Raw genomic sequence first — 25345 nt, forward strand, 5'->3', positions numbered from 1 at the left:
TTTCTTTTTTGTGTTTTAATTAAAAAAAGAAACAAACGGATATTGAACTTCATAATCTTTGTTTTTTGTTTTTGTTTTATCGGAGTTTTTCTAGTTTGATATTTTTCATTCAAATATTTGAATTTGGGATTTTTGTCACGTTATCTTATTTATTGGCTAACATGGCATGGAAGTCTCCGTCTATGGGCGCCAACTGTCTCGCTGTCTTCTTTATTGAGGCGAATAAAATGCACTAATTCCCTCCCCTTATTCTACTTTGCAATATTTTACTCCCTCTTTCTTTCTTTTATATAAATATGGTCTGAAAAATGGGTAAGAGATTAAAAATTAAAAATATTCTGTCCACACTTTTTTATGTCCTTCTTTTAATTTTTTAAATATTTAAGAAAAAAAGGAGCATATTATGGAATAGTTTAGTCAAATCAAGTTTAGTCCGTTTAACAATTGGCTCTTTTATAATTTAATAATGTCAAAATTATTAAAATATTTATTAAATAATATAACAATATTTATTTGATTTATTTTTAATTTACTTGTTTATTTAAAAGGTTTATTGATATATATTTAAAAAAAATTATAAAAATATTTATTAATTTTATTTACTAAATGATGTAAAAGATGATATGATAATATTTAATTAGTTTATTTTTAAGTTTACTTATCTATTTAAGGTTTTTTTTATATTTAAATTATATAAATATATTAATTAATAATATTTTAATATGTATTATTTAGTAAATAAATTTGTTGAATATTTTAATATATATATATATATATATCTATAATATTATTAATATTTAGATTATAAAAATGTAATAACAAATAATATATTAATATGTATTATTTGCTAAGTGTTTTTAGTTAAAATTTTGACGCTTGTAGTATTATTGTGATTTATAGCAACTTTGTCACTGACAAGAAATGTTTGTGTTTCAAATTGTAATTCAAGCAGAGTTCTTCTATTATATATATATATATATATATATATATTTTTTTTTTTTTTGTATTTAAATATCTGTACATATGATGATTCATTGGTGTACTATAAGTCTTTAAGAACGTAATTCTTTTTGTCTTTAAGAAAAAAGGATTAAATTATAGTTCATATATGATTTCGAAGTAACATGCATGTTAAATGAAAAAAAAAGGATGAAACTATTTTATTTTAAAAATGAAAAATCAAATCTTTGAAATGAGTAACTAGTGTACTTTCAATTATTTGTATTATTTCGTTTTCCTCTAGTGTTTGTGTTTATAAGGCTTATTCACGTTTTTATATGAAAAATACAAGTATGTAACTTAAATAATGCATATTTTCCTGATAAACCAATGTGACAGACACTATAATAATGTACCTTAATATCATTTAAAAAAAAAAAAAAAAAAGGCAAATGAGTGATTGGAGCTGGAAAAGTTGCATTTGCAAATCACGTTGCTGTGTTACATGCATATTTGACCCCCCAAAAAAAAAAAAAATGTATGTCGTCTTAAATTTTTTCAAAATTCTTATCGATCGTGCGGTTGTAAAGAAAAGTCATAAAATCAAATTGGTGTAACGTTTTTAAACGTTTTCTTTATTGAATGATTTGGGTTAGTGGGGAGTTAATGGGCTTTAAGTGTCTTTTATGTCTTGGAAAAAAAAAATGAAAAAGAAGAAGAAAACAAAGGGTTTTCATTTTTTTTAAATTAAATTTTTGGAAAAACCTCTCACTCACCCTCATGTTTTTTTGAAAAAAAAAAAAATTTAAGAAAAAGGTGCTTTTTTCGCATATTGTCTTTTCCTGGCAAATTTTACATAGAAAGAGTGGTAAAGATCTAATACACTAAAAAGTTCAAAGAAAAAGTTTTGAGGGTGTTAAATTCGAGAGTTTTTCAATTTTGTTATATCCTGGAACACAACCGTCGGAAAAACATCTGCACCGGTAGGACAGAAATTGTTTTAAGAACAATATGGTACCATACAGACCTCGGATCAATTTATTCTTCATATACAGATCAAAGCTAAAAAACTTTCAGATTGTATTTGTATTTATTTTGTTAATTTTTTATATTTTATTTGTATTTTATTCCACACATATATTCATATATATTATGGATATTCTAATAATTTTGTATTACAATTGGTACATGAAAATTTCATGTGGCCGGCCTGATAACGATATGATAAGGATGTATGCTCTAATTGTTAATTGTTCTATTTCTTATAAAAAAAAAAAAAAAGAAAAAAAAGAAAAAAAGAGTCAATTGTTCTACCTCTCTAGTTGACATGCAGCTGCAGGTGACTGTCAGCATAAGAATTAGTATATTCCACCATCTAGACACGTGGTCCTCCTTTGGCCACTTAACCAAAACTTCCTTTCTTTCTTCTTCATTTTTGTCTTTTGGGATATTGACAGTGTTAAATGAATCATATAGTAAGTATCTCGCACGTGATTCTAAATATTTTTTTTTTTTCCTGGCCTTTTACGTTTAAAACTTGAGAAAACATTGCATTGTTGTATTTGTAGAATTTTCTATCAAAATTTCTAACATCATAAAGCATGTGATACCACTCAATCTTCCTTCCTCGTAGCTAAGGAAATATTTTCTTTATTTGTAGAAAAACAAATAACCAATTTCTATTTATAAATCCCGCTCGCTTTAGTCGCCTATTCCCTCCATTCTCAATTCTCTCTATTCCCACTCATAAGAAAACATAGGAACATTGTTGTTGATTATTAGCACGATTATGGTGGCATTTATTTTCATATTTTTTTCTCTACTCAAGGCTTTTATCTCCAAAGGCAAATAGTATTGTTGTTTTTTAAAATTAGTATTTGCATGACCTTTTTTTAGCAAAAACTATCAATGCTCAAAAAAGAAGGGGAAAAAAAAAAAAAAAAAACCGTAATTATGTTTTTGGTTGTTTTCCATTTTCTAAACGACATGTCGTTGAGCTCCCCGTTTTCGGTTTGAATTCGGGTTTGCCACTTTATTTCTTGCCACTGATTCCATCTCCTAATCTACGCGTTCAATTGCAAATTGAATCCCCCAGAAGCTGAAACCATTTAAAAAAAGAAAAAAAAAGAAAAAAAAGATGCAATTGCAGCAATGTTTTATTCGATCCTCAAAAGCTGTGGGAGCACTGGCTCGCTATCTCATCCACTCACCAAAAGCTTCCTCTTTCCTTTACTCTTCGGAGCCCCATAAACAGCAACCCCCAACTGACCAAAACCAGAGACATGAACGCCAAGGTGAAGCGACTGCTGCTTCTGCATTTGGGTCTTCTTCAAGGGTCCAAAAGCTCATCGCCTCCCAATCGGATCCCCTGCTCGCCAAAGAGATATTTGACTACGCTGCTCGTCAACCCAATTTCCGCCATTCTTACTCTGCCTATCTCACCCTCATTCTCAAGCTTGGCCGTTCCAATCACTTCTCTCTCATTGACAACCTTCTCATCCGTCTCAAGGCTGAGGGTTACACCGTCACCCCTATTCTATTTTCCCACATCATTAAAATTTACGGAGAGGCCGATATGCCCGACAAGGCCCTCCGAACATTTTATACCATGATTGAATTCCATTGTAAGCCTTTGCCCAAACACTTGAACCGCATTCTTGAAGTTCTCGTTGCTCACCGGAATCACATCCGTACAGCTTTTGATCTTTTCAAGAATGCTCACCGCTATGGAGTTTTCCCCAATACTAAATCCTACAATATTCTCATGCGCGCCTTCTGCCTTAATGGTGAACTTAGCATTGCGTACCAACTGTTCAACAAAATGTTTAAGAGAGACATTGTCCCGGACGTGGAATCGTATCGCATTTTGATGCAAGGATTGTGTAGGAAGGGTCAGGTGAATACGGCAGCGGACTTTCTAGAGGATATGTTGAACAAAGGGTTTGTTCCTGATACGTTGACCTATACCACACTGTTGAACAGTTTGTGTAGGAAAAAGAAGCTCAAGGAGGCATACAAGCTTCTATGCAGGATGAAGGTTAAGGGTTGCAATCCCGATATCGTCCATTATAATACCATTGTACTTGGGTTTTGTAGAGAAGGGCGTGCAATTGATGCTTGTAAGGTTCTTGAGGATATGGAATCAAATGGATGCTTACCCAATATGCTGTCTTACCGAACTTTGATTAGTGGTTTATGTGATCAAGGAATTCTTGATGAGGGAAAGAAATATATGGAGGAAATGATATCAAAGGGATTTTCTCCACATTTCTCTCTCATTCATACTTTAGTTAATGGTTTATGTAATGTTGGAAGAGTTGAGGAAGCTTGTGGTGTTCTATGGGAGATTCTAATGCACGGTGAAGTTCCTCATTCAGATACTTGGCTTATGATAGTTTCTAGGATGTGTGAAGGCAATGAGATTGGTAAAATAGAGGAAATTGAGAAAGAGATCCAACAGAAGGAAATAAAACAGTCGAGAAAGTATATGGTGTGAGAGGGCATTCTTTAAATGATTTTGTCCTTTACTAGATGATATATATGAAAATCTTCTCAGGTTTCTAACTTACAAACAGCTCATCTTCTATCTGATTTGCCCACTGTTCCTTACTCGAGGGATTTGCAGAAGTCATGGGAAATGGATTGCCCAACTTTTTCTTAGGGCGTTTGGAGAAGCCTTGCTGTTTCAGACACTTAATTTTGCAAGTTGCCTTCCCAATTGTAATTATGTTTTGGATAGAGTAATTTTACAATATTAAGAAATAAATATTGTTCTAATTTAACTGCGAAATGCAAATATTACACAATTACGACTGCCATTCTGTCAACAAGAAAAAGCAATACAAAAGACAATGCTTTAAAACATTGCACATTGATATTTTCATAGACATTGCATCTGTTAGGAAAGTATCCTTTCGTTTCACCCAAGGCTGTATGCTGTAAAGTAGTGATATTAAATTGCATTTCATTGACAGCATTAGTAATTATGACAAAACTACGACTAAAGCATACAAAGAAAACAAACATGCTACTTTGGAAAATTGGGAAAAGAAAAAAAAAAAAAAAATTTCAGTTACTGCCGCAAGATGATGTAAGCTACACTTGTATGTAAATGTTCTGTTTCACATAATTGGGAACAATAAAAAACCATTAATACCAAGGTCTGCAACAATGAGCTAGCCATGTAGCAAAGTTGAGAAGTATATTTATCCATGTGGTTTTAGGCAAAATACAAAATTTCCAACTGTGGCACATCAGGGCCATGTAAGGCCGCCGAGGAGATTGCTCCAAGTTATTTAATTACCGGTGTTCCAAAGCTTCAGTCAAAGGTTCATTCCTTTTCTATACCGTCTCTTACAACAATGGTCCGTCGCGAAAACACCTGCATAGTTGGATGGGAATAGGTAATGAGGAATGGAAACAAGGAAAGCAAGTTTCTGTTGGGTGGGAAATGGACTTACTGTTCCGTTCAAAGATTTTGCGGAATCACGTTCTGCAGCCGAAGAAAATGAGAGAAACCCATAAGTACGGTTTTTCCCAGCTTTCCGATCATGCAACACTCTAGCGCTGGTCACAGTCCCGAATTGGCTGAAAAGGTTTCTCAAATCTTGAGGTTGAACATTCCAGGCAAGATTGCCTACATAGAGCTTATAAGGGCTTTCGTATATTAAACTCTTCATCGGAGTTGGACTGAAAATCTCGGAAGTCCTCCTCTTAGGATTCATATGAGCTGAAAATCTGACCCGCATTTCTCTCCCACCAACATCCTTGAAAAAAAAAAAAATAAATAAATAAATAAAAAAGAACCAAGTTTCAGGAACCGCAACACAAAATGAATGTAGATTGAAATACAGAGAGAGTAGCTTAAAGTTTCACACAGACAGAAGCGTCCAGTGCAGCAATTGCTGCTTTTGAGGCTGTTATCGAATCAAGTGTGACATAGCCGCTTCCTCTACTTAAACCCGTTTGAGGATTCCGTGAAATCTGAAATCAATTAAAAGATTAAAAAAAACAAAATTGGTTATAAAGAAATAAGAAAGGCAAGACAAGAGGGGTACCTCAACAGAGAGGACGTTTCCAAAAGACTTGAACATGTCGGTGAGTTCAGGGATGTCGCAGCTTCTAGGGAGATTGCAGACATACAGTTCGCAAGGTCTTGCATTTGAGGGGTTCGTCAATTGGGAGTCCGGAACGTCGTCGTTTTCACGGTTATTAGATTCGAAGTGGTAGAGATAGTCATTTACACCATCCTTCTCCGCCACCGCCGCTTCCCCATCCACAACAGCCAAAGCCGTAAAATTCGCAGCAGCAGCTGCCCTGTATTGTTGAAGGTAGCGTAGCTGGATTGAGCGATGCCGACGCAGCAAAGGGAAATGGCACGAAACGTGTCGTCGTTTTGGGGCAGCTGGTGATGTAGCTTTTGTACTGCGGGTGACGATGAAAGAAGCAGAAGAAGATGAAGATGAAGATGAAGATGAAGATGGAGAGGGTTTTATGGTTAAGAAAGCCGCCGCCATATCTGAAGTAAACTTTGCTTCAACGTATGTACTGCTGGTAATGGTACCTTGTTTACAGATTTGGATAGGATAACTGTATAAAGTGCAATTCGGAGCTCCACTAGCCCGACCCGTTATAAAATAAATTCTCTTCTTTCTTGTAGTTTAACGTTTTTTTCATTTTGCGCTCCAAGAGAAGAGAATGGGTTCCACACCGACCCCAAATGGATCATCCGTCACTGCGTTCGAATCGGACCACCACCGGCACCACCAGGATCTGCTGTCGTCAACCTCCATAAACTTCGGCACCGCCGAGGCACTCGACCACGTCCGGAGCCTCACCGACGTCGGAGCCATGACGCGTCTCCTCCACGAGTGCATTGCTTACCAGCGAGCCCTGGATCTGGAACTCGATAGCCTCCTCTCCCAGCGCTCCGATCTCGACAAGCACCTCCTCCACCTCCAGAAGTCCGCCGATGTCCTCCACATCGTCAAGGCCGACTCCGACCACATGCTTTCCAATATTTCCTCCACCGCCGATCTCGCCGACCACGTCAGCGGCAAAGTCCGCGAGCTTGATCTCGCTCAATCCCGGGTCAATTCCACGCTCCTTCGCCTCGACGCCATTGTTGAGAGGGGCAATTGCATTGAAGGAGTTAAGAGGGCATTGGAAACTGAAGATTACGAGGCCGCTGCCAATTACGTCCAGACGTTCCTTCAAATCGACGAGAAATACAAGGACTCTGGGTCGGAGCAGAGGGAGCAGCTCATGGAGTCAAAGAAGAAGCTTGAAGGGATTGTTAGGAAGCGGCTCTCGGCGGCCGTGGATCAGAGGGACCATTCGACTATCCTGAGATTCATTCGGTTGTATACGCCGCTGGGGTTGGAGGAAGAGGGATTGCAGGTGTATGTTGGGTATCTGAGGAAGGTGATTGGGATGAGATCTAGGCTTGAGTTTGAGCATTTGGTGGAATTAATGGACCAGAATGTAGCTGGTGGTGGCCAAACACAGGCTAATTTTGTTGGGTGTCTGACCAATTTGTTCAAAGACATCGTTTTGGCTGTTGAAGAAAACAGTGAGATTTTAAGGAGTCTTTGTGGCGAGGATGGTATTGTTTATGCGATTTGTGAGCTTCAAGAGGAGTGTGATACCCGTGGTTCTTTGATCTTGAAGAAGTACATGGAGTATAGGAAATTGCCAATGCTGTCTTCCGATATCAATGCCCAAAACAAGAACTTGCTTGCCGTTGGAGGTTCTCCCGAGGGACCGGATCCCAGGGAGGTTGAGTTGTACTTGGAAGAAATACTGTCATTGATGCAATTGGGGGAGGACTATACAGAATTCATGGTGTCGAAGATCAAGGGATTGACTTCTGTGGATGCAGAGTTGGTCCCGCGAGCAACCAAGGCTTTTAGGAGCGGAAGTTTCAGCAAAGTTGTTCAAGAAATTACTGGTTTCTATGTCATTCTAGAGGGATTTTTCATGGTGGAAAATGTAAGGAAGGCTATTCGGATTGATGAGCATGTACCTGACAGTCTTACAACTTCAATGGTGGACGATGTGTTCTATGTACTACAGAGTTGTTTGCGAAGGGCAATATCTACTTCCAATATCAGCTCCGTGATTGCTGTGTTGAGCAGCGCGAGTAGCTTGTTGAGCAATGAATATCATGAGGCATTGCAACAGAAAATGAGAGAGGCAAACCTTGGCGTGAAGCAGTTCTTGGGTGGTGCTGGTGTGCAGAAGACAGGAACAGAGATTGCAACAGTTTTGAACAACATGGATGTTAGTTGCGAGTATGTCCTGAAACTGAAACACGAGATTGAGGAGCAATGTGCAGAGGTAACTAAACTACTTGATTTACCTTTGTGCTTTAATTTTTGAACTTCTGCGTTGTAAAAGAGTAACTACAATCTAGTCTACGACCCAATTGGTAGCCTGGTTGAGGTTTAAATTGGATTAGAAAATTTAGTCCATAGATAGAGTTTGGAGCAATACATTTGATATCAAGTTTGCTAGACCGTAATGTTAATTTCTTAATACCCATGGTTCTCTGGTGCTAATATAATTCGCATGTCCCACTGGACCACTTAAATGTGATCAGTGAGCATTGGTTGCCAGTATAGATTGGATATTGTCACTTTCATTTTACATTTCTCTCGAGCTTATTTAAATGCCTTTTTCACAAATACATGTGAGAATATGTTGTTATCAGAATTTAGTTCCAATATCTAATTGTTAAACTGAAATAAATTTTATCAGGTATTCCCTGCTCCAGGTGATAGAGAAAAAGTAAAATCTTGTTTGTCTGAATTGGGGGATATGAGCAACACATTCAAGCAATCTTTGACTGCTGGCATGGAACAACTTGTTGCAACCATAACACCCCGAATTCGTCCAGTGCTAGATGGTGTAGCAACCATCAGTTACGAGCTCTCTGAGGCTGAATATGCAGATAATGAGGTCAATGATCCATGGGTCCAGAGACTTCTCCATGCTGTTGAGTCGAATGTAGCATGGCTCCAGCCTCTAATGACAGCCAACAATTATGACTCGTTTGTACATTTGGTCATTGACTTCATCGTGAAGAGGCTGGAAGTGACTATGATGCAGAAAAGATTCAGTCAGCTTGGAGGACTGCAGCTCGATAGAGATGCTAGGGCATTGGTAAGCCACTTCTCTAGCATGACTCAAAGGACTGTTAGAGATAAGTTTGCTCGTCTCACTCAAATGGCTACTATTCTCAACCTAGAAAAGGTCTCTGAGATTCTAGATTTCTGGGGTGAGAATTCGGGACCTATGACATGGAGGCTTACACCAGCTGAAGTTAGGCGAGTTTTGGGTTTGAGGGTTGATTTTAAACCTGAAGCAATTGCGGCTCTTAAGTTGTAATCACCTTCAGTGAGTTGATCATATTCTTTTGTTGTTTGTTTTCCTAGATATCTTTATTCTTATTCCTGCTAGAGGTTTTCTTTAAAAATATTGATATACTTCCGAGATTCTTTGCTACACGGCACTCAATACACCTTTCAATTTTGAACCTTAAGAAGTGTACGACCAGACATTTGGATTATTGGATAACTGGGAAACTAATGAGGCATTTTTTATCGAAAAGATTCACCATTTGCACTGCCAAATTTCTTAATTTGGAGGTTTTAGCGTTGTTGGTCAGAGAGTATCTAAGACTATTGTATCTTTTTACATTCAGGATGGTAACTGTCAGACATTTATGTGTGCCAAATTGACAAAAGAGATGAAAGGTTGCAAAAAAAGTTCATTTCTGCAAGGTTGGCTTAGTTTTTTGGGAAGCATCGAAAGGTTAATTAGAGTACGTTCATTTTTCAAGTAAGACCCTGGCTTTTCTTGTTACCCAAGTTTTGAGATTGATTAGCAGGGTGTCTCTTTTCTTCAAACTTTTAGTACGTGGTCTTGGTTCTACTCTAATTTGCAACCGATATATTTGAAAAGCTAGGTTTGGATTGCAGTTAAATGATATGTGCGTTTGGCCACGCAAGGCTTGTTCATCAAAACATTCCCATCGAAATCAACTTCTAAAGCGATATGGATTCTACTCAGACATTTATCTTTTGTTCAACAAAAAAAATTTAACCCATAACTATACTTGCATTGAATTCACCAGTCAAAAATACAAATCCACAATTTTTTTGCCTTGGTTAAGAATTCGGCCGAAAAGGATGAATAAATAGAGCCCTGGTTAAACTGACCTCTGATAATCATGCATAACAGAAAAAAACAAGGAAATTAGCCATAATTGTTTATCTTCACTTAAGTTTTGTCATGTTCAAATTTCCAAACCATCTTATTTTGCATCAAACACAAGTAAAGAGAAGGCCGTAACATCAATTTTTCGAGGGTTGTATGGTAAATAAAACCCTCTGGGGCGGCTTGTCATTCCCCGTACTAGTCCCATAACCAATAATATATTTTTTATTTTCTGTTAAGTTTTCAAATAAACAATGATAATTTAAAGAGAAGCATCAACAAAATTGAAACCAAGGAAAACCCACCCTAAACAACATGTTCTTGTTACAATGGAAAAAAGCTAATACAAACTTTCAGTGACGGATAAGCAGCTAGCAGTAGGTATAAAACCACGCATCAGAATCCCACAGCTAAACCCAGAAGATAAAATTAACATTCAACTTAAGAGATTAGACATGTGCAGTGCCTTCAGTGAATTTGGGATCCTCACATCTGTACCGCCCGTCAGGTCCAATTCCAAAACCTTTTGGATCTGCGAACACATTCTCCAGTAACTGGCTGCGACATGGAAGAGGGCTTTCATCTGCGAATTCAACAGCATCCTCAACCACCTCATCTATCTTCTTGTCTATGGCCTTTGAGTCTTGCTCACTGACTAACTTGTTCTCAAATAAGTATTTCTTCAACGCAGTAATGGGGTCTCTAGCAGCATAGCGTGCCTTCTCAGCTGCAAAAAGGGGGTACCAAAAAGATGGTTGTTAATATTAATAAATCTAAGGATAATAACAATACATTAAAATGACTCATATTACTTTACAATAAACCCGACGGTAAAAAAGAATTCTTTATATAACATTAAATGCTAGAGCATGCTGAACTAACTAGTTTCCCACTGCATCTAAATTTAAATCATCTCGTTTATATATCTAAACAGCTGCAAAAGAATCAAAAGACCATCCAAACAAAATGACAGAAGTACTAAACCCGGGGGATAACAGTCATGGGATTATTGTACACTGTTTTTAAACCATCCTGATAAATCATTCTTCAATGGATATAATGAAACAGAAATTCTATCTGGTTTCGATCATCAAAATTATCACCAACTCATTCCAAATATGTGAGTAAAGGAATGAATATCTCCTTCCAAATTAGAGTGAACAACTGTCCTCTACCCAGATAACTAGAGAATTAGATGCTTTTACATTTCATTAAAGCAACCACTCAAATTACTTAATGGTCCATAGTTGAGAAGAAACGACCGCACATCAAGATAAAAATACTGAAAAAGGTATGATCTAATAATAGAATGTACTAGGGGAGAAACAGAAAGAGAAGATCATAACTGAATCTTATCTATATATATATAAAGAGGTAGATGCATAATTGCCGTGAAAAAATAAACAAACAAAAGAGACAAGCATAATCAAATACGCACCAGGGTCACGAAGCTCATCTGGATCAGCCAATGAATGTCCTCTGAATCTGTATGTCTCACATTCCACCAATGTGGGCCCTTCTCCCCTCCGTGCCCTTCCGATTGCCTCCTTTGCAACCTCCCTCACCTTCAACACGTCCATTCCATCAACATGAACGCCTGGCATACCAAAAGCGGGTCCCTTCTTCCAGATCTCTGGATCTGAAGTAGCCCTCAGATGAGACATCCCAATTGCCCACAAATTATTCTCAACAACAAACACAATTGGCAATTTCCACAATGCCGCCATGTTCAAACACTCGAAGAACTGTCCATTATTACAGGTACCATCTCCGAAAAATGCCAACGTCACATTATCACAATCTGCCTCTTTCAACACCTCCCGTCTATATTTAGATGTGAAAGCTGCACCAGTTGCCACTGGTATCCCTTCACCAATGAAAGCAAATCCACCAAGAACATTGTGCTCTTTGGAGAACATATGCATGGAACCACCTTGGCCTCGGCAGCACCCGGTGGTCTTCCCAAACAGCTCGCTCATCACAGCACGAGCAGGGACACCCTTACTCAAAGCGTGCACATGATCCCGGTACGTGCTCACCACACAATCGTCCTTCTTCAGAAGCTTGATGAACCCAGTTGACACTGCTTCTTGGCCATTGTAGAGATGAACGAATCCAAACATTTTTCCCCTATAGTACATCTGGGCGCACATGTCCTCGAAAGCTCTGCCCAATACCATATCTTCATACAGCACCAATCCTTCCTCTTTTGTGATCAGCTGAACACACAATCATTGAAAAAGCCAATGAATAATTGTTTCAGGAAAAGATTTCCTTAAGAATAAAAACGCATTCAACCTAAAAGTTCCAACATTTCTTCATAATCAACGTGAGGTAAGAAAGGACAAAGATTTCTCAGATTTTTCACCCTTACATTGACTAAGAAGTAAAGCTTAAATCTTTTGATTGATTCGTTTCAGGAATTCCAATTTATTAAGCAAACAATGGAACTATTCCTACATCTTACCATCCAATAGAAGAAACCCACAAATCTTTTTTTTTTTTTTTTTTGGTAATATAGAAACCCACAAACCTTAAATAAGAAAAAATCGTTACTTTTTTGTCAGCTTCATATGCAACGAGACAGAAAATAAGAAAAAATAAAAGCTTTCCAGAAAATTTAGCAAAGAATTGACACAGAATAACAGAATTTTTTTTTTTTTTACCAGATTGGTGGTGGAATGGCGCTTCTTCTCCTTTACGACGTCGGAAACGGCGACAACAACGGATCGACGGCGAGAAACGGAATGATTGGACTTAGAAGCAAGAGGAACAGAACGGAGCTTCTGGGTAGATCCAATAAAAGAGGACTTGAGCAAAGTGGGTTTATCATTGGATCTGGGGGAGGTGGTGTTGAGAGGGAGGGGTTGGGCGAACTTGGTGGCGGAGAAAGACATTGTTATTTGTGTTTTTCCAGGCTTAAAGAGGTGTTTGGGAATCCAGAAAAAGAAATGGGTAATAGTCCTTATAGGAGGAGAGAAAAGTGGGAGAGGAATGAGAGAGAGAGTAATTAAGGGAAGAGAGGGAAAGTGGCGGAGAAAACAAGGGAGGGAAGCTTGGAAATAACCGGTTCCGCCTGGTAGAAAGAGCGTTGGGACGAGTTTGTTTGATACGAATAATGACAAGAAAACACAAAAAGGGAAAGCCACCCAACACAACTAACCATAAGCTACTACTGCTTGTACATTTCAATTAAGACCTTGCGTAATTTTGTGTATATATATATATACACACACATATATACATTAATATTATTCACAATTTGTGGCCTCGTAAACTCAGATAATAATTGCAACTCTCTTCAGTTTCTTTCTTGGACAGTTGGGGGTTGTCCCCCTTTTCTTCGTTTATTTTGACATTTTGGGTCTGCAAAACAACTAAAACATTTTTATTTCAGAGAACTAGAGTTTTTTTTATATGCGCATCAACTAGGTTTTGACAGTCCAAATTTGGCTACTTCTGCTGCTAGACATCTGTGTATTGAATTGAAAATCTTCTGCCTTTCTTTTTTTTTTCATTTCCAAATAATCTTTTTGGGTTTGGGTTTAATATTATGTGAGCCTTTATTTTTATTGTTTGGGTAATCCAAAATGGAAGACATCTATGCATGAGTATTTTGCATTCCTGTGTTTTGAGGTTGAAGTGGGTCCGAACAGTTTGGGGGAGCGGCTATGACATGTGGATAGCGAGGAATTCCAACACGTCATGGATCAGACGATTCCTCGGCTACTTATTTTCTATTTATTTTTAAGAATTTGAAACAAAATAGTATCAACAGGGTCCATAGCTCAGTGGTAGAGCATTTGACTGCAGATCAAGAGGTCACCGGTTCGAACCCGGTTGGGCCCTTTTTCAAACTGTAATATTTAATCTTTTGTGATTCTCCTCCCATCACTTTCAATACAATTTCTACTACACAATGCTATGAGAAGAACCAAAAGGGCATTGCTTTTTATTGATATTTTCTAAATTTTCCAAATCCAAAAGTTAAAATTACACCTTTCTTGTTTCACCATTTCGCAAAGTTCAAACCAAATCTTTTTGCTGGAGATTGAAAAGATTGGGCAAATAGAAAGCAACTTCAACTATCCTTTCATCAAAACTGAAGAATTTAGGAATACAAGATTAGCTGCCTTCCAATCAATTTGAAAAGTTCATGCCATCTAATATACCAACTTCACAAGCCGCCAAACCTTTCATGGTTTCTCCCCAAAAAAAAAAAAGAAAACACGTTTTCTTTCAATGAATGAATGATTTCTATTCGTAGTTAACCAAAAAAGAGCCTTTCTCTGTTTTCCATATACAAAATCTGTACTACTTCCAATAATAATATACAGCAGCTATGGATGTAATTACAAATTATGTAAAACCAAAAAAAAAAAAAAAAGGGTCAAAACTCAGCAAAATGGACAGTAGATCCTCAACTATTGGACGGCACCGATAGCATTGTTAGTCTATACTCTGTACATGAAAATTACACTACCTCTTGCTGATCTTCTCCTTGCCTATGGAAAAGCATCTATCATGTGTCAGAATTAAATAACCAACAGTTTCTATAAAGTGAAACATTGAAACTAAACAAACTCACCAAATATATTGGATTTCAAAGGAAATCGAAGAGATGAGCCTTTTACTTTAAGCTCCCTGAGTTGCTTGTTTCTACTTTGTTTCTCTATTGACACCAGAGCGCCGCTACTTTCTCCTGTTAAAACATCACTTCCCCTCCTCACCTTCTCATGATAAACAGCTGGTGGAGCAAGCCTCAACTGAGGCATGTTTTCTATCTGCACTAACCGTGGTTCTTTCTGCAAACTATTTAAGATCTCAAACTGCAAAATAAATTACAAATTCGATTAACATCAAGAAATGATAAGTTCTAGGAAACGAAAAAGAACTTGAAAATAAGAGTAAACCATTCTCCAGAATTTTACCCGTGATATTTGTTGGTGCGCATAGGCATTTTCAAATGCATCATTTTCATGAAGGTGAACAGTTGTTCCATGTACCGATTGGGCTTTTATTGGAACTTTTTTTACTAAACCATTCTCTGCAAGTATTGATTTATTCCTAGACCTCTGCAATTTCTTGTTAGGCATACAAACAGGACATCCTGAAGAGGATCCACTACTTGATGTGCCATTCTCCAGAATTTCACATTCGAGATGAGTTGCATGACCACAATTGAAAACTCGAATGCCCGAGTTAGAAGAGTTCTTGGCAAAAGGGCAATTACATATACAACAGATTTGACCACGGGGGGCATACCCATGAGAGGCACCCTTCTTTAGTAAGCTCATAGTGTAGAATGTGTCATCCTCTATCAAGGATTTTGCAGTATCCTACATATGAAAATATGGATGTTTTAATGACAAGAATTTCAAGTATGGATCTGATTGCATGTCTACAGCATAAACTAAAGCCATAGACGGCACTTACCAGAATTCTTCTTTCAAAACCATATGTTCCAAGCATTCCCAGTATTGTGAGTTTAAAGTCACCAAATTCCGAGCTACCATTATCAGAGAGGAGTTTGGACATGATGGTCGGAAGGCGAACATATCCTATCATGCCTTCAACAATCTCCTTGATGAACAAAGAGAATAATTTTTTCAATAAATGAGCACCTTTGTGGGATTTTGAAATTCTCCACTTAATTATGGGCTCTTCCTCATCTTCTTCCATGTGCGATGCTCCAGCTAAAATTCCATTAGGATTTCCTTCTTCAGATACTGTTCCATCCCTATATGAATCAATCAAAGGCACACAAAACCTGCATCAAATTTTTACAGGATGGTTAGCCTTGAAACTATATATGTAAATGAATTTAAAGATAATGGCAGTTACAAGAAACTACAAACAAAAACTTCTCCATGCAGCAGATAATTTTTAAAAATTTTTAGGTTTCTTGATTATGCAAAACGACCAAACGCTGCAAAATTTTGTTGACAACCAACCCAAGAGCCAAGCTTCTATCATTCTAATCATGGACCAGTGGCATAAACCAAGGTAAAACAAAGAAGAAAGAAGAAACAAAATGGGATAGCTCTCCTTCAACAAATTGCTTTTTACTCTTCTTAGAGTTCCATTCCTTTAGAAATCATGCATACTGGAAATCTTTCATACAATCCTATTTATCAAGTTACTTGTGTAAGGCAAAATAAAAATAATGCAATATCACGTAATAACCAGAGAATCACGCACTGCAGAAACTTAGACATGATAGAAGGTGGAAATTGGTTCAAAACATACGAGTCTAGTAATCTGAACCATAGAGCCTCCGACTCCTCAGGATTCAAACGAGGGGTATTCCGTTGGCATAATCCAATGCACGCTTGCAATATATTGCCTATTTCATTGGCCTGTAAGAGAGATAACAAATTAGAAAAACTAGCCAACAAGACAAACAAATAGATGAAGAGATGCCTAACTTTATGAATCAAAATCCATATCAACAGACCTCCTCCAATTTACTAACAGCGCTAAAACTCTTCGTAGCAGCAAAATTGCGTGAGGTCGCATTGGGAACTATACTTTCCACAGCAGTATCAAGCTTGATAAACTTGTCATTGAGGCTGGAAAGTGTAAGTAAAAGAGCACTACCAACATCACCAACCCTTTCCAATAAGAATGAGGCAGCATCTACAATCCCATATTCCTGGCAAAGTCGTAAACAATGTTCCACACGATAGCTATCAAAAGTCTCTAGGAATTTGAGAACTGAACTGCGTTCATATTGACATAGTAGCTGCAAAGTGAAAAACAACTTTTAGAACATGAGGCAGTAGAACAATGTAGAATCAATTTAGAGTATTTTTTAATTGAAGCATAATCAAGATTCAGTAACAGAAGATAAAATGACAAAATACAAACTTAAGTTACAGTAAGTTTCTAGTCATGAAATAGGCTCAACTCAACTCACTAAGTCCCATAGAAAAATTTTTGTTCCAAAATAAATGAACAGTTATATGAAGAATAGAAATTTGCTGACCCAAATTGATAGAGGATATGGTCATTTAACTGAGTAAATGAGTCAAAGATGGCAAAATATAATGAATTTCACTTTCTACTTGATGCAACCAAACAAGCACATAGTCACTTGGGAAAATGAAAATAAGGAAGACCATTAAAATCAATTCCAGTATTCTTAAAATAGTTGTACAAGTGCTTACCTCTAGATAAAGTTCAATCATATCATCGGTCACTTGTACAGGATTATTACGCAGAAACCTTGGGAAATCAGAGATTCTTTCCAAGTAAGCTTCAAGTCCTTTCGATTTATTCTTCACGCTCTCTATATTAACCTTTTCCAAATTATAAAAGTTGAGTGTGCCAGATAAGTGAACCTCAATTGCTGTTTTCAGATATAGGAAAAGACTTCTTGGATGAGAGCGAAGTTCAGACAAAATATGTGAACTTTCATTACTTAAATGGTCAACAACCAAGAAAAAAGCGCCTTCTCTGCAAAGGTTCAGAAATGCATGAGATTGTATTAAGGAAAAAAAAAAAAAAAAAAAAAAAAAAAAAAGAGACATCCATGACAAAGAAGAACCAATATTTTACTAAATATGCAAAAATATCCAAGATAAGTATTTACCTGTTCAAGTCAACCAGCTCTGGAATTCGAGAAATTACTGCTTTTCGAAAAGCAGGATATTCATCGTCACTCAGCTCTAATAATGTTTTGTTGATAAAGGAGAAGGCTTGCACTGGTTCATCTACATCTTTCATGTAGCTATCCAAAGCAGCAAGATATTGGTTTCTAATGGTATGGATCAGGCCACAAACCTAAATATGATTATAACAACAATACTGTAAGTAATCAAGAAGAGAGATTTTAATGGTCGAAACATGTTTCAATACAACTTTATAAGATGCTATAGAGATACCTGGTAAAATCCTGCCTTTTCACATAGGTGTAACACATGAGATGCATCCCAGTCAGTCTCAGGCACTTCCTCCAGAAGGGCAAGCACCTGCTTCTCTCTTTCCTTGGAGGTCATGATATGTACAGAATCATTTGGTGGAAAATTATTCTCTGTTGTCAAGTACTCCAAAATCTGGCCCAGGACACTTTTTGAGATGTTAGCTTTTCCACATGCAACATAGTATGCAATAAACTCAAATAAATGACCTATTTCTGTCTTTGATGGCCACTTTTCCACTGATCCCCTGTCATCACTAGTAGAAATCCTATCTGCTTGGGAAATGTCCTTATCAATAATCTGAATGAGAGCATCTACTGTATTTTGAACCAATAGCTTCTGACTGTGAGTCATTGAATTGTATCCTTCTTTCACTTCCACATCATGAGTAGAATTTTCCGGCTGTGGAATTTCAAGTTCTTTAAAAGCACATCTCAGCACATTTAAAGTGGCCTCAGTATCTAACTCTAAGAGAGAATACAGGTTCAGATATGGTGCTCTAAGTGACAAAGTTGAAACTGCTGTTGAATTAAGGGCATTTGAATCCTCCAACAAACACTGCATAAGTTCTCTTCTAAGAGATGGTAAACGTGAAGGAGAAAGTGTTCCTTGTCCTGCATATGGAAATAATTACAAAAACTTTTTCTTAGTTGTAGCATGATCACAGTACTGAGAGAAAGTGAGGTGTTAGTCTTATTTCAATGCATTATAGTCATTCTATGACATTTATTTCTAGAGGAAATTCCAGAGCCAAAGCAGTAGAATCAAGCAACTTCTGAAGGGAACAAAAATATTAGGCAAAGTAAAGCTATTTAACAAACTTTGAGCTCAAGCGCTCATCATATGAGATGGATAAAACAAAGTGAACAAATATCATCCTGTAATAATGTCAAGTTCTACACATAACCTACAGGAAGAAATTTCAAAAGACATAGTAAAATGGTTCACTTCAGGGTCTTATCCATAACATTCTACCACTAACAAGCCAGATTGGACTACATCAGCACTTATGCATACTAATAAGCTTAAAAGCAATGTTTTCTCTTGGAAGGATTATAGAATTGTTAGTACTCACTTTGACATGTATAAGATGACATACCACAACCAATATGAAAGCATGTTATAACATTGCATTGCTTTGGGTTTTCTACACACATCAGTTTTCAGATGCATAAAAGCCTTTCCAAGCTTATTCAAATCGCATGGAAGGATTCTGTTATTCCAAAGAAACAACTCTACCGACAATGATTGAGGTTCATACCTGGTGGAAAAGCAAGGCCTGAAAAGCAGTACTTCAGATAAACTAGCATCCTGTACCTATTAACAAGAAAAAATAAATAAATAAATAAATAAATTCTAGCACTTTCAGATCATAACAGAGAACTAACAATTGAAATATCCACTTGCATAACTTGAAATTTTAGTACTTGGAAAAATGGTCCCAAAAAAACAATAATCATAAGATCACAAACTCAAGAATAATATCTAATTCAAGGTCTTCAAGAATATTTTAAGATACCAAAGTTTTTTATGGTGATCATTGAGATAGCTAAGCAACTGGTATGGAGTCCAATTTCGTCCCTTCTCACATATGATTTTCTACAAGTGCAATCATACTTTATATTATTATGAGCATTACAGATTGTTAGCAGTGGAAAACATTTCATAACTGAACTCACGGAAACTGACATATGAACTTCCCAGTTCACAATTAATAAAAACATCATAAAGTGATTTATCAATAAAGACAAGACCACAATTATGAAAAAAAAAAGCAAACTATAATACGCCAACAAATTATAGTTAATTGGAAAAAAGAACATATTAAGGCATGCATACCCAATGGCAGCAGCATTTTCACTTTGACTATTTCTTAAGACTACCAAGAGTTCCTCCAGAGGTGCCCTGAAATCATCTAATCCTTTATTAAAGAGATACACCAGGGCACCATATAAACCATGCTCCCGGCATAACCTGACAACCTAGAAAAAAAAAAATGAATAACAATCCACATTTGAGTTGAGAGATTATTAAAATAAGAAAAAAGGCTAACAAGAAATAAAGTTAGCAAGCATCTAAAAGCTACAGACCTGGTCGAAATCCAAGGAAGAAATATCCATGTGAAGGACACATTGCTCAACTCGTTGTAACCATCCTTTGCAGCTATAGTGCTCTACCAGTGCTTGCATGATCTTAGATTAAGATTTTTGAAAACATAAAAATTAGAAAACTATTACATATGATATAACTGCTACGTAGCCAAAACACTTTTAACATTATGCAATACCTCTGGAGGTAAAGAACCAAGCATGTCTCTCAATATATATGGCTCCAACAACTCCAAAAATGTGTCTAAAAATGAACCAAAAAAATTCAGTTAAAAGACGAAATTCAATATTAGCACCCTGTATCTGGCATCATATTTTGCAAAAATCCATGAATTTCACAGTACATAAATTGCAGATAACACATAGGAAATGGACACACCATTAGTCAAATCCATCTTTGCTGTCCTAATCAACTGTCAAAAATCTCTCTCAAATTGCAAAACTAAAAGCTGTAATATACCGTTCCAAGAACACTAAGTTTTGAATTGTGCTCTTCAAGACTATAGTTTTAAGGTCAGTACAAAGAGAGTTCATTTTACATCAGAAACACAACACTGCATATATGAACATGAGCTGATTTCGTTCTACATTCCATTGCAAATGCATGATTATACAATTTTTAATTCTATTTGATCCTTCAACATATATAAAAGTGGTTGAAGGATAACCTCCTAGACTTAAAATAATCTCATACGCAGCAATAAATTTAGAAAAGAATTTAAAGAAAGAAGACATTGAATCAAAATACCTCTTTGTTCAACAGCAACAAACTTGGGAAAAATTTCATCAAAAAGAATATCAGTTCTTTTAATATGGACACAAAATTCAACTGCAACCCCACCAACACGGGTGTATTGTTCTTTTATTTCACTGTGCACAGAAGTGTTATTTCTGATTGGATCATCCAGTTGATCCTTTTTTCCTATTTGATTGCAGAATGCCACTGAAATGTAGGAAAATACTTCCTCCACATATGAGAGAAGCAACTCAACCAGATAGGGCATGATGGCTTCTTGTACAGCATCTAAGGTTCTAGGAAGGTCAATAACGCCATGAGCTTGGCCATCATAAATCGTCATTGCCATGTTCAAGGCACCCATCCAATCACCCGCTCTCCGTAAAACTTGAATCCTTTCCTTCCAAGGGAGAAGGCGGGACACAATAAGATGCATTGGTCCAAGAATATATATAGAAGCTCCCCTTTTGGCTAAGCAATTGTGATAAGCTTTTTCAGGGTTTCCATACATATTAATAAAGTGAGTGTGATAAGCAACAAGATCATCCCCTACAGAACCATCTACAGCAAAACTTGTTTGGTGAATTAGAGTACCATCCTTTGCAAACAAGCACAGTTGACCAGTAACTGTCAGAACCACCAGCATCTGGAAAGGTACAAAAACATCAATCATTTACATAATTTTTTAACTTCCTATTGCAGGCAGAGAACTCAAAAGAATAAATTAGAATTTATGTAATCAGAAACCCAAAATATGCGGATTGAATTTTCTTATCTCTGCGTGACAAAAGAAGAACTAAATTTATACATGCCTGATCATCCAACCAAGCCACACCTATGGCTGCACTGTCAAGAGACCATTTGCCATACATTTTTAGCTCTGATTTGACCAACTTTGCTACCTGGACTTTCCGATCCCAAGCAACTGCGAGCAGAGAAACTTTCTCCAAAGCTTCAGTAGGCATATTTTCTGCAACAAATTCAAATAATAAACATCTATCTAAGGAAAATTAAATAAAACCAAGTTAATTCATACCAGTAGGCAAACTTTGAGATTCTGTTGTGCATTTCCAAGCAGTGTAGGGAATGGAACCATCCCGAATCCCATTTGGTTTAGGAAATTGTGAATAGACTTCCAAAGTTGGTGTAAGTCTCACCTACAACAAAGATTTATGGCTTAATGCGTTGTGAATGGGAAATCCCTCAATATAAGGAAGCATGAATTCACAGAATTATAGGCACATGGAAGTTATTTTATCATTAGATTTCATACCACCAGAACATGTTGCTGTGTGGCAAATACGACAACACCTTCTTCAACCAAAGAAGAACCTTCGTTAAAGAGTTTCCAACCTGCTTCTCCCCCTACTACACCCCCCATCATGCCTCCAATGCTGCTAGCTGAACCCATGGCACTTCCTTGAGAAGAAAGAGAAGCACCTCCACTAAATTCGTCAAAAAGGAGTGGGGAAGCCGATAGCACTGTGCCCGTTCTTTGTCCATCAAGAAGGCACTATCTCAATCAATAGACAAGATGATCAATTTGAGTATTACAATCTTGAAATTTTACATGAAAACAATGCCACATGCACGCATAATTTACAGATGCTAAAGATATCCTACCTGTGTTTTGATCGAGAACCTATTAAGCAAGGGAACCACCGAGATAGAATGCAACAGAACCAGACCTTTACAGTCGCCAGTTACTGCCTTGAATTGACGCGTAACCTGAGAATCTTGTCCTAGAAACAATGTATGTACTACTGGTGCTGTATGTTCTCCAGTAATAACTTTTGCCACGGATGCCTTCTGCATATCCCAAACTGTAATATGACCATCACCATAACCAGCCAAAAGAAGGTCCGCTTGCTGATTAAAGCACATAGAAGTTACAGCAGCATAAGACCGTTCCCCTTGCAATCCTAGAATTAGCATCTGGAACATAGAACATACACAGCATAGTTAAACATTCAGCTCATACCTTCAAATGTATCAATCAAATTGACTACTAAATATCATCTTAAACGAGAAATATTAAAAGCGATTCTTCTCAAATTCGTTTCCAAATTTATGTATTAAATTCCTTTCAAGAGTAAGCTAAAGAGAGAACAGAAAATATGAATATATGGATAAACATAAATAAATGTAACCTTCGAATCCATGTTGTCAACATTATGCGCAGAATATTTGCTGGGGACAACTACAATGGTCCCTCTTGACATTCCTACTGCAATATAATTAGAATGAACAACTAAGGCATGAGGTGAACCGTGATCACGCTTGAATGCGTGAGATGAAAGGGTTCGCGTAATGGTATTATTGACATCAGTATCAAAGTATCCCAACGTTGAAGACCCCCTCCGAACGCCCTCAAGCCTCATTGGTTGAGCAGCAGCGCCCTCTTCCCAGTGCAAACCAGAAGAAGCATGTTTCTTCTCTAGTTCTTCAGCTAATTCCAGTGGCTTCATGGGGGACCGTGACTTCTTTTCCTCTTTTCTATTAATCCTCCTGCTTTCCAATTGCCCAATTCTCTCTTCCACAAGTTCATTAATATCACTCAATGAACTAGCATCATAGCCATCAACCCCCTCATCATTATCTCCCGAAGACTGAATGCTATTCCCTGCATTTCCTGTTTCTGACTCCAAGGTTGCAATGTTTTCATTATCAACCTTTTCATTATCATCAGCGTCATGCAAAGAAGAAAAAGAACCTCCTCCATTGCTATCATGGGCATCCAAAAGAATCGAATTTTTATCCATCACTGATGCACTAGGCCCAGCATTTGTATTCTCAACATCGTCTGTATTTGAAATAGAAGACTTCTCAACAAAATTGATATCCTCTCTCACATCCGACGAAGTAGAAATCTGCGGTGTCGCATTAGCACCCAAAAACTCTTCGGCGACATCATCAACCATTTTCTTATCGAGTTTGGAAGCGTGTTCTGCTTCGTTCTTGATTTCTTTATTACAAAAATCTCCACCGCTCTCATGGGAAATCTCAGAACTAACATCTCTTCCCAAAAACCCATCACCAGCGTTCGCAGCAGTTTGCAAATCACCAGCTTTCTCATCATTATTGCTATCGTCCAGTAACTTTTCATCGGACTGACTGACTTCCGAACCAACTGCATTCAAATCACCGTTTGAATTAGAACCCAATTCATCAGAAGCGGTCTCTAAGTCATAACCAGCAGTGGAACTCAATTCGCCACCGTCTAGAACTTTCTGCAAACGCTCACTCCCTGCACTCATCCTCGACTTAATCGCAGCGGCATGTGGGGTCGGCATGGACCTCGAGGCCGCCACTGCCGCCGCGAGCGCCGCCCCAGGCTTCGCATTGGATCTGACACCTCCAAATAACGAAGGAAAGGGCCTCGAAGGCCGCCGGGATGGATCGTCGGAAAAGTCACCGGACTTAAACCGAGTAAACGAACTGGGTCTCGGTCGAACCAGCCTTTCGTCCAATTGGGTCGTTTTATGCCCATCAGTAGATTGGCGAGTGCCGTCATCAACCGGAGGCTGCGACGAGAGTTTCAAGGAAGAAACCGAAACGGCGTCGTTGGAGGATTGAGGTCTGGGATCAAGGGAGAGACGGTGGAGAGTAGAGGGTGGGGATGGAGGGGGAGACGATGACGTGGAAGAATCGGAGTCGTTGAGAATTTCGTCGACAGTACGGTGGGGAACTGAATTGAGGGCACTGTCGTCTTCGTCGTCGTCGTTGTCGTCGCTGGACAGGTGCGAACCCAGAAAAGAATCAAGGTCGAGGGCCATGTTTGGAATTTGTAAGAGAGAGAGGTTCTTGGTGGGGTTTAAAGCTGTCTTTGTTATAAATTTCAGCCAAATACATCGACGACGGCGTTTGCTTATCGCAGCAGCGTGAATTATTTAACAGAAGGTTCAGCTGATCTTCACTTCTTTTCAAGATGGATTTCTGCGTCGCAAGACACCTCCTCCTCCTCCGTCTTTCTCACACCAACGACACGCCGTTTAGATCGTCGATTCTTTTCCCGTCAAATCACGCTGTTAACGTCTATACTAACGTGATCCGTTATTTGTTTGATTAGGGCTCTTCATCGATCAACGACAGGTAACTTACTTGTCATTTCCACAATCAAATAAAGTAGGGCAGTGTACATTAGGAAAAACAGAGTTTTACTTTTTTTATTATTATTATTATTTGCAATAATCGATTTCAAAAATATTAATAAATTCACGTCTTAATAGATTAAATTTATTAACATTGATTTGAAAAAAAAATAAAGATAAAAACACTTTTTTTTTTGGGGGGGTAAATTATGGGGGAAAAAATAAAAAAACATTGATTTAAAAAATGTTTGTTAATAAATTCATGTGCTACAAAGTAGAAACACATAAACATACAGAAGCATAGTAGCGTACAAAATTTTGGTGATGTGG

At 37.5% G+C, this 25345-nt stretch overlaps 5 protein-coding genes and 1 non-coding gene across 7 annotated transcripts; 3 read left to right on the forward strand and 3 right to left on the reverse strand.

Moving 5' to 3' along the window:
• Positions 1-2663: 2663 nt before the first annotated feature.
• Positions 2664-4721, forward strand: LOC107423788 (pentatricopeptide repeat-containing protein At4g01400, mitochondrial). The gene has a single exon (XM_016033416.4). The coding sequence runs from the start codon at positions 3077-3079 to the stop codon at positions 4433-4435; it is 1359 nt and encodes a 452-aa protein (XP_015888902.2). The 5' UTR covers positions 2664-3076; the 3' UTR covers positions 4436-4721.
• A 304-nt stretch (positions 4722-5025) lies between these two features.
• On the reverse strand, positions 5026-6455 carry LOC107423790 (RNA-binding protein CP29B, chloroplastic). Its single transcript, XM_016033418.3, has 4 exons — positions 5997-6455; positions 5821-5922; positions 5400-5705; positions 5026-5320 (listed from the first exon to the last, which is right to left on the reverse strand). The coding sequence occupies exons 1-4, from the start codon at positions 6453-6455 to the stop codon at positions 5270-5272; spliced, it is 918 nt and encodes a 305-aa protein (XP_015888904.2). The 3' UTR covers positions 5026-5269.
• LOC107423787 (conserved oligomeric Golgi complex subunit 4) lies at positions 6352-9965 on the forward strand. Of its 2 annotated transcripts, XM_025076590.3 has the most exons (4): positions 6352-6492; positions 6599-8277; positions 8698-9336; positions 9644-9965. In XM_025076590.3, exons 2-3 carry the CDS (start codon positions 6637-6639, stop codon positions 9325-9327), a joined length of 2271 nt encoding a protein of 756 aa, XP_024932358.3. In that variant the 5' UTR covers positions 6352-6492; positions 6599-6636; the 3' UTR covers positions 9328-9336; positions 9644-9965. The 2 variants fall into 2 exon arrangements, with proteins under 2 accessions (XP_024932358.3, XP_060675189.1); XM_060819206.1 differs by lacking the exons at positions 6352-6492; positions 9644-9965 and having other exon boundaries at positions 8698-9444.
• A 400-nt stretch (positions 9966-10365) lies between these two features.
• Positions 10366-13419, reverse strand: LOC107423789 (pyruvate dehydrogenase E1 component subunit alpha-3, chloroplastic). Its single transcript, XM_016033417.4, has 3 exons — positions 12825-13419; positions 11597-12377; positions 10366-10885 (listed from the first exon to the last, which is right to left on the reverse strand). Exons 1-3 carry the CDS (start codon positions 13053-13055, stop codon positions 10608-10610), a joined length of 1290 nt encoding a protein of 429 aa, XP_015888903.3. The 5' UTR covers positions 13056-13419; the 3' UTR covers positions 10366-10607.
• A 516-nt stretch (positions 13420-13935) lies between these two features.
• Positions 13936-14007, forward strand: TRNAC-GCA (transfer RNA cysteine (anticodon GCA)). The gene has a single exon. It is a non-coding gene; the product is annotated as a tRNA-Cys (tRNA).
• Positions 14008-14401: 394 nt separating this feature from the next.
• Positions 14402-24927, reverse strand: LOC107423794 (uncharacterized). The gene is made up of 19 exons (XM_016033427.4): positions 23075-24927; positions 22548-22859; positions 22198-22437; positions 21961-22081; positions 21737-21894; positions 20937-21570; positions 20368-20432; positions 20171-20272; positions 19920-20062; positions 19342-19397; positions 18045-18694; positions 17753-17943; positions 17328-17616; positions 16616-16903; positions 16408-16517; positions 15595-15928; positions 15090-15497; positions 14747-14987; positions 14402-14663 (listed from the first exon to the last, which is right to left on the reverse strand). Exons 1-19 carry the CDS (start codon positions 24698-24700, stop codon positions 14638-14640), a joined length of 5994 nt encoding a protein of 1997 aa, XP_015888913.3. The 5' UTR covers positions 24701-24927; the 3' UTR covers positions 14402-14637.
• Positions 24928-25345: the final 418 nt, after the last annotated feature.

This window comes from Ziziphus jujuba, chromosome 7 (genome assembly GCF_031755915.1).
Source record: "Ziziphus jujuba cultivar Dongzao chromosome 7, ASM3175591v1".
In the NCBI taxonomy this organism is placed as follows: domain Eukaryota; kingdom Viridiplantae; phylum Streptophyta; class Magnoliopsida; order Rosales; family Rhamnaceae; genus Ziziphus; species Ziziphus jujuba.